At 41.1% G+C, this 15,975-nt stretch overlaps 4 protein-coding genes across 7 annotated transcripts in view; 3 read left to right on the top strand and 1 right to left on the bottom strand.

The window, feature by feature from the left end:
• Window positions 1–7,213, top strand: part of LOC109404755 (sensory neuron membrane protein 2) — a 94,832-nt gene extending 87,619 nt beyond the window's left edge. For both annotated transcript variants that reach the window (XM_062854533.1, XM_019677689.4), the window contains 2 exons: window positions 6,323–6,441; window positions 6,515–7,213. In XM_062854533.1, coding sequence (XP_062710517.1) covers window positions 6,323–6,441; window positions 6,515–6,886 — 491 coding nt within the window. In that variant the 3' untranslated portion in view covers window positions 6,887–7,213. The remainder of the gene's footprint in view (window positions 1–6,322; window positions 6,442–6,514) is intronic.
• Window positions 1–9,849, bottom strand: part of LOC134288741 (uncharacterized) — a 531,602-nt gene extending 521,753 nt beyond the window's left edge. The window contains exon 1 of the mRNA XM_062854532.1: window positions 9,752–9,849. The gene's annotated coding sequence lies outside the window, so the exon portion shown is untranslated. The remainder of the gene's footprint in view (window positions 1–9,751) is intronic.
• Window positions 1,965–6,310, top strand: LOC109621842 (uncharacterized). Its single transcript, XM_020076021.3, has one exon. It carries the CDS (start codon window positions 3,226–3,228, stop codon window positions 6,073–6,075), a length of 2,850 nt encoding a protein of 949 aa, XP_019931580.2. The 5' UTR covers window positions 1,965–3,225; the 3' UTR covers window positions 6,076–6,310.
• Window positions 9,850–15,137: 5,288 nt separating the features above from the next.
• Window positions 15,138–15,975, top strand: part of LOC109404750 (transcription initiation factor TFIID subunit 4) — a 47,752-nt gene continuing 46,914 nt past the window's right edge. For 2 of the 3 annotated variants that reach the window (XM_029870281.2, XM_062854529.1), the window contains exon 1: window positions 15,138–15,700. The gene's annotated coding sequence lies outside the window, so the exon portion shown is untranslated. The remainder of the gene's footprint in view (window positions 15,701–15,975) is intronic. The other variant, XM_029870282.2, reaches the window with a different exon arrangement.

Below are 15,975 nucleotides of genomic sequence, written 5' to 3'. Positions count from 1 at the left end.
TTCCAAAGAATCCTTGAAGGAATTCCAGGAGAAATCTCCTATGAAAACTCGGATTTGTTTTAAAGAAATCTCCGCATAAACCGCTAAAGGAATTACGGGAAAATTAAGAAATCCCGGGGGGAACCTCATGGGAAGTTTCGAAAGGAGTCCTGAGAGATATCCCTGAAGAAATACTAAAAATCACTTCAATGGGTTTGTTATCATGTTATCAATAGTTAAGTCCCAATAAAATAAGAAACCAGTTCTAGTAGTTTCAAAAACATACTTCAATGTAAGTCCTTAACATTTGTTTTTTCTTAAGCTCTATTTCATCGCAACCATTGAAGAAATCACGAGAAGGAATCTCGAGAGAAATTCCGGGAAAAAAAACCTAGGAATCACTGGAAAAATCCCGAAAGGAATCCTTAAAAAAATCTCCAAGGATGAGATGTCCGAAGGAATCATTGAAGAAATCCCGGGGGGGGGGGGGAAACCTTGGGAGAATCTTGGGGTAAATCAATGAAGGAATCCCGGTGATGAGTCCCGGGAGAATTTTTGGGAGAAATTCAAAAAAAAAAAACGTCGGGCGGAATGCCATAAAATATTCCGGGAGAAATCCCTGGAGTGATCCCTTAGCAGAATCCCGGGGTAAATAAATGAAAAAAGTATCCCGAGGGTGAAATTCAGAATTTTTTGGGAGGAATCTCGGAAAAAAATCTGGGGTGGCATCCCACAAAAATTTCGGAAGAAATCCTGGAAAGCATCCTGAAAGTAATCCGGAAGAAATCCCCGAAAGAAGCAAGCAAGAATCTTTTGAGGAATTCGGCTGAAATCCCAAGGGAAATTCCGAAAGAAATCCCGATAGTAATCCTAAAGAATCCCTGAAGGAATCCGTAGCCGAATCTCTGACAGAAACTTGTGAAAATTTTCTAAAGAAATCCAGGCACAAAACGCTAAATGGATGCCGGGAGAATGAAGAAATCCAGGGAAGAACCCCTTGAGAAGCTCCGGAAGGAGTCCCGAGAGATATCCCTGAAGGAATCCCTAAAGGAATCCTATAGGAAACAATGGAAGACTCCCGGGAGGAATTTCCGATAGAATCTCAGGAAGAATCTCTGATGGAAACTCTTAAAAATTTTCAAAATAAATTCCGGGAGAAATCGCTTAAAAAAGAGAAAAATTCGACAATGATTTTTCATAAGGGCCTAACTGACTTGATCGATTTCTCTTCGTCGACTCTCCCTTTCGCTAATAACTTGATCAAAACAAACAAAATCATTATTCTTTTAGTTTCTATAGCAACATGTAGTTGTCTTCTTCGAATTCCATCCAAAAAATCTTTGGAAAACTCAATACACATTTTATGATAACACAAAGAGAGGATCGATGAAGAGAACTCGAAAATGTCAGTTAGGCCCAAATGAAAAATCAGTGTCGAATTATTGAAGCAATTCCGGTAAGAATCTGGGTGTATCCCGGAAGGAATTCCGGGGAGAATTATGGATGAAAGATGAAACCCCTAGAGTAACTGTTGAAGTAATTCGGGAAGTAAAGTGTGGGTCCCGAGATGAACTAGCCTAGGGCTAAAAATCCGTTGATCCGAATAGAAAAAATCATTGGAAAAATGCTAGAAGAAATTCTTGGAGGAATCCCTAGAAGATATGGAATCCAAGTATAAATTCTGAGTGGAATATTGGGAGAAAATCCTAGAAGAATCCTTGAAAGAAACCCAAGACTTGTGTCGAAAGGAATTAGAAGATGAATCTTGGCAGGAATCCCAAGAGAAATCTATGTCGAAAGGATTCACTATGAATGTTATGGGTAAATCCCTGAAGGAGACCTTGTATGTAAATCAAAATATCCGTGATATAATTTAGTTCAGTAGCATCTAGTGTGATAATTTCTAACTGAATATCTTCTTGAAACACGACTCTTATGATATTTAACGGGTTTGTTATCGTTATATCTTTCCACGGCCATACTTTCCAACACTGTGTAATATGACAAAGCGATAATAACTATTTTAATATGTTAAATAATCTACTTATCTATAATACCCGTTCCTTAATGACCGTTGAAGTTATCATTTCTAAAATCACCCTTCTTCCCGCTGAATCACCTATGTTCCCACGCACGTCCATCCCACAATCACTCAATTAGCAATCTATCAATAGATTGCATGTTCTACAATGAAGGCACGCGTTAGTTCGTTTCATCCGATCTCTGTTGCAATGCACTTCCGATAGCAATCAAAATATCTCAACCGTAGGAAAATCCTACCTACACACAGCTCTGTTATTAACAGCTATTGCGCCGTTATGGCTCGAATGCATATCCTCGGTGCAACTGCATGTCCGATCCATGTCGATGATCACCGCCTTACTCAGCTATGTAACTCACTCTCAACTAACAGCGAGAAAAGATCACACGCTTGCTCACGCATTCCCACCATGGACTTAAAGGTGGAGTTGGTCGGTGGGAATCAATTAAATGAAAAACAAATAGGTTATTGATGTTCCACCCGACTATACTTATCTACCAGCAAACCGGTTCAAGGTCGATCGTGATTCTTGCTCCGCCATGTGGTGGAATTAGCGTCGCACCATGGAAACAAAGTGACGATGGCGGGTTCGTCGCTTAAATGGCTAGCAAATTTCAGAAACAAACAAAACGAAGCTATCTGCTCTTTTTTTGATCACTGTGACGAATTGAGTGGAGTGGATGCTGATTCGCATGCGAGACTTGTAGGCTGATCTTGCCACAAACCCGAAAGAATGATTTACGACCATGTCCATTAATTTCGTATAATCCTCGCGAGCGGAGACACTTTGCCATCACAAACGAGAAAGTACCGCGCCCCAGCCCAGAACCACTTGATCATTCACTTTGCGAACCCCCCAGAGGCAGAGCAGAGAGGGAGATCCTCTCAGCTGATACCATGCACGAAGGATGCTCGCCGCGGTTGCTCGTTTGCAAACAGAACCCTGATGCCTGATCCTCTCCACGCTGTTGTCGTCGGGGGTGCAACTTTCAGTCGACAGTTAGCAGCATCGCCTAGCGGACGTTCAGATTCGCGATCGCGCAAATTGACCACGATCGTCGTGAGTTTCGGCTTCAACATTAGCAACCACTCCACCCCAGAGTTCGATTCGCGATCGTGCGCCGTTCCAGTTGGTTGGTTGCAAGAAGATCATTCGCATCTCGCCTTATTGGCGTGTGCATGTCGCCGCGATCAACAGCAGCACCATGACGCGATCGATCGTCATAACCGTCGTGGCTGTCTTTATCCTGCTGACGAATGATCGTGCCGGTGCAAGAATCTTCAAGAGGTGCGAGTTAGCACGTGAGCTGGCGCTTAAACAGGTGCCGGAAGATGAGATTGGTGATTGGTTGTGTATCGCAGAGCATGGATCACGGTTCAACAGCTCGGCTATCAATCTCAAGTACAAACGATTTGGTGGTTCAGCGTACTACGGAATCTTTCAAATAAGCGATCTGTATGGATGTCTGAAAAGTGGATCCATATGCGGACTTGCTTGTGCCGACTTGAAGGACGATGAGGTGGAAGATGACATCGATTGCATGAGGAAAATCTACAGCGCGTACAACCGGGAAACTGGGGATGGATTCACTGCTTGGCCGATCTACAAGACACATTGTCGTAATCCAGCAAGTTTTGTGCCTTTCAAAGAATGTTTGAATGACGAGATTATGAGATTTCAAGCTTATTACAAAAAGAAGAGAGCAAAAGCTAAGAAAGTGGAACTCGAACCAAAAGTAGAAGTTGGAAAAGTATACGAACGATGTGAACTAGCCACTGAATTGCGTGATAAGTACCAGATGCAACCGGAGCATATTCCGACGTGGGTTTGCATAGCGTATCACGAAAGTCGCTTCAACACCTCTGCTGAAGGTCGGTTGAATGCGGATGGAAGTGGCGATCATGGCCTGTTCCAAATCAGTGACATCTATTGGTGTTCTACAGGGAGTTCCCCAGGCAAAGCATGCGGCGTAACTTGTGATGATATGCGTAACAGTGACATCAGTGACGACATCCGATGTATCAAAACCATATTTGACGAACATCAAAGAATCTCCGGGAACGGATTCAACGCTTGGTCCGTGTACAAACCCTACTGCCAAGGTAGAGAGGAGAGCTTCGCGCACAACTGTTTCGATACAACAAAACCAACGACTGCGGTTCGTCCACGACCTGGCATTACGGCTCCAACTCCATCGAAAACCAAATCTTCGATCGTTTCGGTTGGTAAAATCTACGATCGCTGTGAACTGGCAAATGATCTTCTGCACAAGTTCAAATTCCCAAAGGATCAAGTGGCCACGTGGGTATGCATTGCGTATCACGAAAGTAGCTTCAACACTTCAGCAGAGGGCCGTTTGAATGCAGATGGCAGTGGTGATCATGGACTATTCCAAATTAGTGATATCTATTGGTGCTCACCTCCGGGCAACGGTTGGGCATGTGGCGTAAGTTGTGACGATCTAAAGGATGATGACATTGCGGATGATGTGCAGTGCATTCGAAAGATCTTTGACGAACACCAGAGATTGTCTGGAGACGGTTTCAATGCTTGGTCGGTCTACAAGCCGTACTGTCAAGGGAAATCCGATAGTTATGCTAAGGGATGCTTCGGATCGGATGACGATCATGCGTTTACAGCCGCATTACCGAAGCCGGCAATCACCGCTCCAACTCGTGTTCCATCTAGAAAGGTTGGAATTGGCCGCGGAAAGGTGTACAATCGGTGTGAACTTGCTAGAGAATTGTATTACAAGCATCAACTGTCGATAGAGGATTCTGCTACGTGGACGTGTATCGCTCAATATCAGTCGAACTTCAATACTTCTGCCGTAGGTTTTGGAGGAGGAGACGTTCAGTACCATGGGATGTTTCAGCTTAGCGACGAGTATTGGTGTTCTCCACCGGGCAAAGGTTGGGTTTGCGGACTTCCTTGTTCAGATTTGGAAGATGATGATATAAGTGACGATCTTGCTTGTATGAAACACATTTATGAGGAACACCAAAGGATATCCGGCGACGGTTTCAATGCGTGGGCCGTCTATCAACCACACTGTAAGGGAAATGCACAAAATATGATTAAAGGATGCTTTGAGGAAGGAGAGAATGCGATCATTCCTACAACTACGGTACGTGTTCCCCATAGAAAGCAAAATGTTGGTGTAGGAAAGATCTATGAACGTTGTGAATTGGCTCGAGAATTATACCATGTGCATGGGTTACCATATGAACAAATCGCTACTTGGGTATGTATTGCTCATCGCGAGTCCAACTACAACGTTTCAGCGATCGGTAGATTGAATGCCGATGGAAGTGAAGATCATGGATTGTTCCAGATTAGCGACATCTACTGGTGCTCACCGCCTGGAAAGGGTTGGGTTTGTGGAATAACGTGTTCGGACTTTGAAGATAACGACCTAAGTGATGACGTGGAATGTATGAAGAAAATTTTTGAAGAACACACGAGACTTTCTGGAGATGGGTTCACCGCTTGGGCTGTGTACAGGCCTTACTGTCAAGGAAGATCCGATCATTATATAAAAGGATGCTTTGATGAAACGACTACAGTGCCATCAACTACAACAACGGTAGCAACAACCACTAAACTTACAACTCCAAGATCAGCCAGTACGACAAAGAGATCAACTTATACATGGCCCCCTACAACCACAAGCAAACCTACAACTGCTTTCACATTCAATAACTTCTGGACATCCTCCACCACAAAATCAACACTGCCATCAACGACAACAACTCGTCCATTAACTACCCCACGATTCCAGTACGGATCAACCAAGTCGACGACCAGCCTATACGACTTCTATCTGAATCATTTTGGCCGTCCAAACACTACCCCGGCGTCCTTTGCTGCCTACACTATAAGACCATCAAGTTCTCCAAAACCTGCCATTCCAACCACCGCTGCCCGACTCACCGCGTGGCGGTCTTCAAGTGATCGCACCACAACCCTATCAACTGCCACCAGAGCGCCGCTCTCTAGCACCATGAAGTATTCACGTTTTGATCAACTGTTTGATAACTTTAGACACGGTTAATTGAATAAACCTTTTGAACAAAACCAACTACAACTCATTCAGAGAAATTATCCTTCACATTTGAAAGTTTGTCAAATGAAGCAGAGATCGTCGTCCTTCACCATCGACTTTACACGTATTTCGTAAGCCAATTACATCCATCACTGTTAACGATTGTCTAAAAGGGTCGTAAATCAATTCCAATAAAACGCTAATTTTATTGATCAGTTTTCAACCACACCCTCCCCCTTTCATTGTCCACTTACAGATGCTCCCGTCGTTCTAACGCATCCGCACATGATGGGTGCGGCGCAAGAGTACACCAGTCTGATTGATGGGCTTCATCCCGATCCAGAGAAGCATCAGATCTTCGTCGATGTGGAACCGGTAGCATGAATTACCGCTTGATCGCATGATCGTCAGATAGTTTCCATGAACTATAACCTTTTCATCGTTTCAGCTTACCGGAACTCCCCTGAACGGAGGCAAACGAGTACAGTTCAACATGTTCCTGCGGAGGATCGATTCCATTCGGCTTACGGATCGGCTGCAGACTACGCTCTTCCCGGTCCTGTGGATCGAGGAAGGAATCGCTCTGAACGAGGACATGGTCAAACTGATCGACGACAGTCTGATGAAGGTCCTGACGCTGCTGGACATCATCCAGTGGGTGATGATCGGGTCCGGTTTGCTGCTGGCGATCATCATGCCGATCGTGTACTTCAGCAAACGAAGGCCATCGTCAGGGTCGATCACGCCGACTCTCACGACGACCACGAGCACCGTAAGCATTTCCGACGGCGGCGGCCTCGGAGGGAACCCACAAAAGTGACATTCACTGACGACGATAACCTTTCTGGACTGATTCGACTGAGATATAGTGCGTGGGAGGTTTGAAAGGGCTGAGAGCAAATGAGAGAGCTTGAGTGGTCAAGAACGAGTGATCGAGTAACAAGTGCCAACACCATGTGAAACAAAGTGAAGCAACGCACGCGGTTCGCTATTATTGTGCATTTCAGTGCAAACTAAGTCAATCCGATTCCGTCCATTTTAGAGGTATTTTAATCCATAATTCTTTTTTAATCCATACAGTATAGAAGGCGGTTACAAATAGCTAATTTTATGTGATTTTTGTACATAAGTAAAATGTGTTACCATATGCGATGTTTTGTTTTTGATAATCCGAAATCCCATATAAATTTCAATAACACTATTCCTCAGGATTGGCATGGTACACTTCATCACGAAAGTTGTTGTCAGTTTAAATGATTTTCAATGTTGTTATGGCAACCAATAAGCATACAAATAAACCGTATTTCAGTTTTATACCTGCATTTTATATGCTTACTATCATATCATATATAGCAGTAAACAAGCTTCGTTGGATAAATGTAAGACTCGTGCTGAAAAAATATTTATTTTGAAACTTGTTGTTATTAACATCAAGCTAGCTACCCGAATAAAAAATACGGTAGAAAAACCGAACGTTGTATTGTAACAGTACTATTTAGAACCATATTTTTTACAATAGACACCACTGTAAAAATAAAAAATACAAAAACAATAAGATGTAATGTAGACACCATACCGTGAATTGTAAATAAGATTTTTACAATATATTATACAGGTTGTTAAGTATCGTAACAATATAAAAAAATATTTTTCTCCATATATATTTTTTTGCAAAACTATACATTTTATTGTTAATGAATTGTTCAAAATACTGATACGTGGGTTTAAATATACCGTACATTGTATGGTACATGAATGGTTTCAAACAATAAAATGTACCGTAAATAAATTGTTTTTAATGGTAATTTCACTACTGGTTATACATTTAATCAAATGGTTTTGGAATGGTTCTCTTTTGTTATGTTGTATTGTTTTACATTACATAAACCATATATTGTTATATTATCTTGCCATTTTCCTCCTGTTAATGGCATCTTAGGCTTATTAGATTTATTAGCATGCGCTTTGGGAATTCTCCAGAGCGTTTTGGATAACCCTTCATATATAGGATCGCCCACGTCTAAGTCTGAGTAGTCTCTGATTGCATTAACAGTTGAAGCTTACCCAACTAACAATCACGCATTTAACAGGCACCATTATGACGAATTAATTCAGCATAATGTTGAATAACATTTGAATTATTTTCACGTACAACCTATGTTCGGGTTTTGTTCACACAAATTTGGAGAAGTTATAAAGCATCATGTTGTACACCAACTTAATTTTTTGTTGTTCAAAGCGTTTTACGAATATACAAGAAAGTTGTTATTCAGCTGTGGCAAAAATGACTGAACATAAATAAAATGCAAAAATATATAACTCTCACAAGAGCAATTATTTGCTCTCATGTTGAGAACACCTATTATGAAATAAGAATTACCTATAAAATTACCTAAATCCGGATTAGAACTCGAGACCTGTCGATTGCCAGCCGCATACCTTCCTATCTGCGCCATCCTAGAGATGGTGAGATGCAGCACCTAAAGCAAAACATAATCTTCCCATGACTCAATAATGATCACTCCTGAACTTGTGTTCAGCAGTGGTGAATTAGCACAGCACGTGGTAATCAACTGAACAACGCCTTATACTTCAACAGCTGTTCAGCTCAAAACACGTGTTTTCCATTCTGATTTCGCTGTCAGTATTTTTATCGAACGGTGAGAAAACTTGTATCGGATGCGGCTAAAAAGTGTTCGTCCTCATTGAAGATATATGTAGTTTCCAGACGAACTAATTGCGATATGAATATGTTTTTATTTTTATTATATTGCATACGGATGTTTAGGGATACTTGAAATGTGTCGATTTCTAAATGCTGTTTTGTTATCTAGGTGACTGTGGAAACAATATTCAGTAAACACGACAGCACTGAAATGTCAAATGCATCGATCCAAGCGTCTCGTATAATCGAACTGCTGTGGAAGATAAAAAATATAATAATCAAGGTACAAGATATCTTGTTACAGACTAATAATAATAAATAAATTCCACATTTTTACCTTGATTACGTCTCTTGGCACTCAATGCTAAACTACATAATTCTATTCTGTTTTATTTTATGTGATTCGTTTAAAATTTTGGTTCTTTAATAACTTGTTGTCTAAACAGTTTTAGCCATGATTTATCCCATGATCCGAACAAAGTTCCGAGTCAAACTATGACGGGCTGAAAGCGTTTATTTGACAAGTGAAAAGCACATTGTTCAGGAGCATATGCTTATCGATACATCAGCTTAATAAGATGCAGACAAATGTTTTGTTAAACTCTCTTGTTAAGGAATCAATGCTTGTCGAATAAATTTCTTGTTAAACTTTTGAAAAGTGTTTTAATTTATCATTGTTGATACTGATGAGGAAAGTCGAACATTGACTATTTTCTCAATTTAAAAATAATTTAAACAGTAATGTGTAGAGCATAATTTTAGTTCAGCTATCATTACCATTATTAAACAACAATTCAGCAAGCTTGCTTGTTTGTGACTTGCAATTGTTAGTTGGGTAGGCTCCCATGCCCCACCGGCCAGATAACCGGGTTTTGCAAACTTAGCATTATTTGTGGCAACACTTTGAGCGGCATGATGGAACTATACCGAGCGCGCTAAGTGTTATTAGACAACTAATGTAGTTGCATGAAGTGGGTGACGAGGTACATAAGTAGGGTGGAGCGGGGCAAGATGGGTCACCTAAGGATGGATCACCATAACTTTGTAAATACAAATCATATTGGTTTGTATTCGTCCGCTACTCTTTAATACACTAGTTAGCTATTGTAAATGTCGATAAAAAGTTTATAAAATACAAAATATGATGTTAAACTAGCAGTTCTAAAAAGTGATCGATTTTGCGCCGTGAAAAAAGTGCGGGGCAAGATGGGTCACCTTTTAAGTAATTCACATTTTCTCAACGAAAATCGTCAAAATATAAGATTTGTCCCGCATTCATATATGCTCCATATACATACTGAGTAAACAAGAGCTACCAGTAAACATTTTATAAATTTATTTGGAATATAAAAAACTTTACGATTTGAGTGGTCCGAAGGCGTCTTAAAAATCGATGTTTTTATTAAAAAATTATCATAATTTTATGTTATAATTTTGAGCGTTCATTCCGCTTGATTGAAGTGAGTTATGAGATAGTCTTGTAATAAAAAATAAATAACTTTTGAATGCTCCAAAAGTACGTTCAAAATTGAAGGTGACCCATCTTGCCCCGCGGCCATTTATATGGAGATTATATGGAATGTATCGCATAAGAAAAATGGCTGAAAACCATTTTATTTTTTATTTCCAATGAGAGTGAATCATTTTTCAATCAATTCCCCAAAATTTTGTATATTCATGCTGGTCATCTAACAAAATTATTAACATAATCAAAACATGAGTAAGGCGCCCGAAAATGGCACTGACCCATCTTGCCCCGCCCCACCCTATCATTACAGCGTGCTTAACCGTTATTGCAATATTAAGACACCAGTTTGACTAAATTTTGAAATACATAACAACTAATGAGATAACTGTCAAGTTCGATTCAAAAATAAGTTAGGTTAAAAAGCGAACCCACAGACGAACCTATATTAAAAGTCATTTCAGTGTTCAGTCTAGTCCATATGTTAAAGATGGCTTTACAAAAAAGATAAAGTTTGTCAATCGCATTTGATTCAATTGTGGTCGAAGGCAAGTTCACATGAGAGAAGAGGAGAAAACTCCCCTAAATGCAAATACAGAAAGAATAGTGTTGAACTCATCCACTGATTTACGGTAATCTGACCTGCATCTTTCCGGGTTGGCCTACATTCGTATTTCTCTCATCGCACTCTGCACACCTAGCCCACCATATCTCTTGGACCCCTGCTTGGACCTGCAGTTCTTAAGCCTGGAACACATAGCGTCCGTTCCGTCGAGGTTTGCGTTTTTTTGACAGTTTTCCCATGGGAAATGTGTCAAACTACTGTCACGCACACGCAAACGTATGCATTGTGTGGGGCACTTTAGGAAATCTGGTTTCCCAAGTAACCAAAAGTTCCGCTTCCCATGACAAAATGCACTTTCAAGTTCTGCGAAGTTCAGATAAAGTTCCAAATGGAACTTTGTGGCTGCTTAAGAGGCTAACGATGAGCCTTGCTGGAACTTCGGCCACAAGTTCCGGCAAGGCTCATTGTTAGCCTCTTAAGCAGCTAGAAAGTTCCATCCGGAACTTTATCTGATTTTCGCTGAACTTCAAAACTGCTTAAGATGCTACTCGGAATTTTGTCGGAACTTTCAAGTTCATAGAAGTTCAGTTCAATAGCAATAGTTTACAGAAAACAATTGCTTAAACATACACGAATAAAAGACAAATATGAATTTATCAAATCAATGAATACTAGGCTTGAGCAAAAAAAAAACTGCCGCCCATCGGAATCGAACCGATAGTCGCTGCGTGAGAACCCTTCGCTCTACCATAGTACTACAGCAGCGATTGAGTGAACAGCAGCTAAAGTCTAACTTGAATCGATTTTCTGTCGGCAGCTAGTTTTGCACATTTGTACAATAGAGAAGTTAGCTTGACTTTGACTAGTGTCTTCAGCAGCGCAGCGGTAAATCGGCAGGCTATCACGCAGGAGGATCCAGTTCAAATATACATAGCAGCGACATGTGTGAAAATATAATTATCAGAAGCAATTTCCAGACATGAATCACAAACCCTTGTTGGGTTGTTATTCTGGAAAACACATTTTTGTTTCTGCATGAATTTTGTCAAAGTTCTGTCAGAAGCTGCAGCTACCCAGCGTGCTTATGTGAACTTTCAAGCAGAGATGGAAACACTCTCATCGTGAATCAACTCGCGAGTGTAAAACCAACAAACGGTTTACTCACGGTGCCGAGAGTAAGCCGTGTGTGAGTTTATTCGCACCCGCTTGCTTCACGAGTATGAAGCAAAACAAAAACAAAAACACTCATGAATTTTTATTCGCGAAGAACAAGTGGAGATGCGGGAATTGCATTTTAGTGCGTTTTTAGTAGCAAAACAAGTAATTATCCATCAGGTAGTAGTGTTTTGTGCTTTATTGTTCCTGAAAAGTAAATCTGTCGGCCGCGTAAATTCGTTTTTTCACAAAATTGAAAAATGTTCAGAGCTGCTTCGCGAATCAATCACGAGTGCGACCAGCTTCGTTAGCTCGCGAGTGAAGGAAGTGCGAGTATATTCTAGCTTCTGTTGTTCACGAGTAGGATAGCTTTGCGTTTGTGTCTGCTCAGCTGCATCCCTCACTGTTTTCCATCACTGCTTTCAAGTTCCAAAATTACTTAAAAATGAAGCTGCTTAGAAGGCTAATGAGCAACCTCGAACGAGCTGCTTAGCTAATAAAGTACACTTTTATCTGAACCTTTGGTTACTTGGGTATTGTCCTGTTCGTCAGTTCGTTGAACTGGTCTAGCTCTATTCCATGTAGGAATTTCCCTGAGAGCAAGGGACCCGCAAGCGGCAAGGTAGGCCTACTGCTCATCTTTTGCGAGTGTGTAAGTGTGTCTGGCAACGCAAACAGAAGCCTGGTCGAATCCTGCTTGGAAATCGGTTTATTTTGCCGATGGGGATGGCCCGCGAAATCGCATTGTGTTGTTTGGGAAGGCCCGCTCGATGCATGGTAGGTAGGCGTAGTTTGTTCGAGTTTGACGTGCCTGCACCCTCCCTGGTTGAGAGAGATAGAGAGAAAAAGATTAATAGGGCATATAGCTTCAGTTACGGTGATGCAGCACCGGAAAAACAAAGCAAACGATCAACATGAAATGAAACGTCAGTCTTGTAAAGCATTTTGTGCGAGAAGGTATCGCTCCTCCTCGTTGGCGTGCGTTTGGCTGCAGGATTCGGCTGGTGTGCTCGGAGGTGTCCCTCCGGACACTACACATAGGTTCGAGTAGCTTCTCACCTTCTTTGATCGAAATTTGTTCGATAAAGAGTACATCATGGAGTACATTATGTTGGTTGTTTTGGACCCATGATGTTTGATCGGTTTTGTTCGTATTTTTGCAATTGTTTGATTGTAGAATTTTTTCGTTTGTGGTGTTCTTGTTTTGGGTTGGTGTTTGGTTTTCGTTTGTGCTTTTTGTTTATTTTTGTGATCTTATGTTGTGTTGTGTTTAAGATCAGGGGGCCAGCAAAAGGCAAAATCCCCGTAGCTCACAACAAAAACACGTTCCAAATTGTTTGTGCTGAAAATTGATGCATTACACAATTTCTTACTGATTTATTTGCTATCTCCACGTTGTCGTGTAATTTCGAACGATTGCACGCCAAAATTTTGGTAACCTTTTGCTAGTTTTACACGTTTTACTTAAGTAATAACTTATGGTAATGACTAATTCGCAAATGTCGTGCACATCCCAGATCTGTCAGAGTGCCCAAAAGTGTCAATTTCCCAAACATGTCAAATTCATGTGGACTACGGCACAGCTATTCGTGGTTGACGTCCGCGCTGCCCCGCTGGTTTAAGATATTTTAAGTACATTGCTTTGCTTTTCTTGGGGTTGAAATAACTCTCGTCGTTTGCGTTGTTGGTATTTGTTTTGTGATTGTCCGTGTTCGGAGAAACCATCAAATGGATCATCCTTTTCCGTATGGGGTAAAGAAACCTCCATCCAATCCTTACCTTTGCCCGGTGGAATTTTTGGGTCGTCTGTATGTGTGGCAGCCATGTTGGAGTCAACCAAGCATTGGCTTAGCGTCCCTCTTATTGGCTTTTTTTTTTAATTAACCAATCTTTCACCAACAACTACGATTTTTCTCTTTTTAATTTCTATTTACAACTTATACACTAACACTTTATTACGGATTTTCACTCTTTACTTATTAATTAAAAACATATCATTAAAGCAATACTATTAATTGAACGAAAATTAAAACCGATATACCTAGATTAATTAGGAATGATTTTTTTTTCGCATGCGTTCTCAAGAGCTTCACTTCACTAGACACTTGGCTTGCCAATTTTCTCGTGTGGTCTGCTTCTGACGACGGCTTGCGGAGGAGTGCAGGGACACGATTCTAGAGGGTGCCCGTTGAATTTCGCGCCATTTTCGTATTTGCGCCAGATCAGTATAAATATATCTACCTACCTTGTAACTTACGAATCCCACATTCGGTCCAACATTTATTTAAAAAAAAAACGAGATACTATTTACCCAAAACTTTGTGAAGACTTCAGGAATACTAAATATTAAATATTTAGCTTGGTATTGGTAGGTATACTGCCGTGAATCGCATATCTGTCTCATTTGCATAGGAAATCCAGCAAAGATGGGACTGATATGCGATTCACGGCAGTATACTACAGTCTGTTTATAACACAGTCCCGCAAAGAGTGAAACCAAATCTACCTATCGAACTGTCTAATCGGCTACCTATCGAGCACGCCAGCAAAATTATGAAAACAAAGTCTGGCGAAGAAGAAGAACAACAATCAAAAGAAGTCGGCTTTGCATGTCTCTATATATACAGTCTCTACCCTATACCAAGAATAAATCTAGATTGAGTTTAAATAAGGGCGAAAGTAACATGAGCGAGTTCTCTTCATCGACTCTCTCTTCTTAAAATTAAAGTGACAAGATGCAAGTTTCATTAAACTTTTTTACGCTTAAACGAAAGATTGCGATGCAATCTAGCGTCTAAATGTAAAAAAGTTTGATTGAATTTGCATCTTGTCATTTTAATTTGCAGAAGAGAGAGTCGATGAAGAGAACTCTCTAATGTTACTTTCGCCCTTATTTAAACTCAATCTATTTAATATTAAACAAACGCGCGTAAATTGCTTTAGTGATCATTAAATAACATCCTGGATAACTGGCATCACTGGCACGTGAATGATGCGTGAGATTTTTCGAACATTGTGAATCATTCGTTTTCTCCCCATGCTTTCTCGCTCGCGCAACACGGTAAAGAAAAAGACAAAGCACATTCCGCGCTCACTGACGATGGCCAGTAACTGTTCTCTCCACTACCGAACCGACACGATCCCGTCCCGACACAAATTCTTCATTACACCAACGAACCTAACCTCAAAATGACTGACAATTCTCACGTCATTTTGACAGATGTAGCATGAGCATGAAAAGGACGACAACAAGATCGATAAAGTAGAATATATGATCCGTCTTTTTCGTGCATGTGTGTGGTATGTCAAAATGACCTGAGAATTGTCAAACATTTTCATGGCTTGCTTTTTTGGTGTAATGAAGAATACACAAAGCACAGCTAGTCTTGCTTCGATTCGCGTTCGGTTCCGTTCCATCGTTTCCATCCGCCGCTGTCTGCTGCTTCTTGCTCTGACTCTGAAAATTTTTTGACCGCTGGCTGGCTGAATGGCTTTGCTTGCTGCCAAGCTCGGATCCTCTCGATTTTTGTACTGCCGCCGCGTCGCGTCTCGCTGGAAAAAGCAACCTGGAGAAATAAAAAAAAAGGTGCAGACGGTCGAAAAAACCGTTTTTCTGACGCAAATTTTGGGTTTTATTGTTTTTCGCTTTCCGGGATACGGCGAAGAACGCAATAGCGTCGCGATGGTCGACGTGAGGAATCAATCAGTGTGGAAGAATAGGAATCATTTGGTGTTACAAGCCGGAGAAGGCTGGAAATTGTGAAGGAAAAAAAATCAGCGAAAGGTGTGTATTCGCCGGAAATGGTGTCCTCGGAGTGGATTGCCGAGATGCCAGCGCCGTCGTCGGTATTAAGTGCTAGTGTGTTCGGTGTGGAAAATCCAGGCCAATCGAGGTCAAAGTGAGGATATTGTGGGGAAGCTTTTTCGGCGCTGGGAATCACAAGGAGGTGCCATTTTTGCTGCTTTTCAATAGCTCCTTTGCAGAAGGTGGAGTTCAGAGAAAAAAAATGTTCGATTAGTGTTTCGTTTTTTCCGTGGTGAAGCCGGAACCGGAAACAT

Source organism: Aedes albopictus, chromosome 2 (assembly GCF_035046485.1).
Source record: "Aedes albopictus strain Foshan chromosome 2, AalbF5, whole genome shotgun sequence".
Classification (NCBI taxonomy): domain Eukaryota; kingdom Metazoa; phylum Arthropoda; class Insecta; order Diptera; family Culicidae; genus Aedes; species Aedes albopictus.
This window is presented reverse-complemented; position numbering and strand designations above follow the sequence as displayed.